The following is a 2,500-nucleotide window of genomic DNA, read 5'->3' on the forward strand; positions in this document are numbered from 1 at the left end:
TAAGAATGAATACGATGGGAAAAAGGCCGGTGGCGATGATTACGTTGTTCCACCAACCGAAATGGACGAGCCTTTCGTGGCTGACGAAACGTTTCAGGACGAGGGTCCTGGTTCAGTAGAGATATACAAATTGGATTTGTTTGAGGGTAGGAAATCCTTACCAAGTCCAATGTCTAACGTAAAGGGAGTAATAATGACGGGGTTGACGGGATTAACGTTACCAACCCCGACATCTATCGCTACATCGGCTACGATGAGAATAGGTAATAACAAGAGCAAAATGCCAAAGAAAAGTTCAGGGCTAAGTTGGAAGGTTGGAAAATCGTCAAACGGGTTGTTAAAGTCAACGACGATAACCATGGTTAGTACCGGTAATGATAATGATAACGATGGCGGTGCTACTGGCAGTGGCACCAATAATGATACCAAGGACCTTCACGGTAGATCGAATTTCTTGGATTCAGAATTAAGGTCGGAAGTACCGAGTAACGTTGAAGCTTTTGGAGTTGGGGGTGTGCCCGAGTTACAAGTTGGTTGCGAGGGTCTCGAAGCTCCTTCCTCTTCTTCCTCCTCCTCCTCCTCTTCTTCCTCCTCGGCCACTTCCTTTTCCTATTTCTCACCCTCTTCTCGCAAACTGAAGAGATCCGTTGAGAAGACCGAGAAAACCGGGGAACCGAATGGTAAAGCAGAGCAACCTACGGCACCGTTCAATGTCGTACCGATATCACTTGATCTCGACTACGATATATCCGCCGAGAGTTACGAGGAAATGGATGAGCTCTTCAAGTTGAAAAAGTTAGAGACTGAGCCTAAGAGAAATAAAGAGAATCGTGGCGACATAGACGCTATGGTAAATGATTTTTTGATTCAGGATAGAAACGTCAAGGAGAGATTACCTGTTAGAGGTGATCTCGGTAATTCGAGTTTATCGAGCGTTGTCGAATCGATTAAAAACGTTAACGATTTGAAAGGTAGTAGAAGGAAAAGGAGTAGTAGAAGTAGTAGTAGTAGTAGTAGTTCATCGTTATCCGATACGAATACGAGCGGATACGTTTCGCGTTTCAATGGTCGTTCTCGAAAGTTGTTATGGGTCGACACTGAGAGGGACTCCGGTTTATGGGGTTACGGTGAGAACGAAGGTCTAATATCTAGCGACGAATTGGATACCGAACAAAGAAGACGACAACAACAACAACAACAACAACAACAACAACAACAACAACAACGACAACGACAACAGGATAAGAACATAGTCAACGTTCAAATCGATAAGATTCGAGAGGAATACGATAAATTGTTGAAACAGCAAAGAATAGAGGAAGAGGAAAGATTGCGAAGGTTCAAAGAACTCGAGGCAAGAAGATCAACGACGTCGAACTCTGTTCGAGATGAGGAAGATAGAAGGAAGAAATTTTACGAGGATAGAACGAGAATGGAGGAATTGCGTAGACGCGAGGAAGCGCGAAAAAGGGAGGAGGAACATAGAAGGAGAAATTTGATAACGGAGGACAGAAGGGATTTGGAGAACAGACGAAGAGAATGGATGGCCAAGAGAAGAAAGGAGGAAGAGGAGATGGAACGAAGGAGGAAATTGTTGGACGAAGAGAGAAGGAGACGGGAAAAATTGGAAGAACGGAGAAGAATGAAAGATCTGCCGATGGCAAATTTACAATTGGCTCGTTATAATTTTAATAAAAACGAAAGTAGAGAGAACGAGGAAGAGGAGAGAAGGAAGTTGGAAAGGGAATACATAGAAAAAAATCGTCTTTTAGAGAGACAAAGAATGGATGATGAAAGAAGAAGGCAGATGTTAGAGGAGGAGAGAAGGAGAAGGGAGGAGGAAAGAAGAAGAGAGGCTATGACGGAGGAGAGAAGGATTGAGGACGAAAGAAAGAGAATGGAAGAGGAAAGAAGGAGAGGGACATTGGAGGACGAAAAAAGGAGAATTGAGGAGGAAAGAAGGAGGCAAGAGTTTGAGAAAGAGAGATGGAGAATGGAGAATGAAAGAAGAAAGCAAATATCGGAAGAAGAGAATAGAAGAAGAATGGAAATGGAGAGATCGAGAAGGTATAGGAATAACGTGACGCGTGACAGAAACGACGACGAGGAATATCGAAGAAAAAGAATAATGGAGGAACGTCAAAGGAGACTAGACGAGGAGAGAAAGTTGCAGGAGTACGTGAGAAGAAATCAACCGGTCGAACTTAGGAAGGATGAACGAAGAAACGAACATTGGAACGTTTCACGAAGATGGAGGGAAAGAGAGGAGGAGAAGAGGAAGGAGGAGGAGGAGGAGAAGAAGAGGCAGATGGAAAGGACGATGGAGGCTGTCAGGCAAATGAATCGATCCAATAGATATCCACCAAGTTCGGGATATGAGAGGAGAGAGCACGGTCCCTCTGCTCCGACTTACATCGATCCTAGAGTCTCGCTGGACGAGGCTAGAAGGAGACAGGAGATTGAAGCATTGGAACGACGACGTAAGGAGGAAGAGGAGCGA

General features: G+C 44.4%; 2 protein-coding genes across 7 annotated transcripts in view; one reads left to right on the top strand and one right to left on the bottom strand.

Annotated features, from left to right (window-relative positions):
• LOC124949861 overlaps positions 1-2,500 on the bottom strand; it is a 99,651-nt gene that overhangs the window by 81,520 nt on the left and 15,631 nt on the right. The window lies entirely within an intron of this gene.
• Positions 1-2,500, top strand: part of LOC124949857 (trichohyalin-like) — a 45,450-nt gene that overhangs the window by 40,969 nt on the left and 1,981 nt on the right. For all 4 annotated transcript variants that reach the window (XM_047495611.1, XM_047495612.1, XM_047495610.1 and 1 more), the window contains one exon: positions 1-2,500. This exon is cut by the window's left edge and continues 112 nt beyond it; it is cut by the window's right edge and continues 371 nt beyond it. In XM_047495611.1, coding sequence (XP_047351567.1) covers positions 1-2,500 — 2,500 coding nt within the window.

This window comes from Vespa velutina, chromosome 6 (assembly GCF_912470025.1).
Source record: "Vespa velutina chromosome 6, iVesVel2.1, whole genome shotgun sequence".
In the NCBI taxonomy this organism is placed as follows: domain Eukaryota; kingdom Metazoa; phylum Arthropoda; class Insecta; order Hymenoptera; family Vespidae; genus Vespa; species Vespa velutina.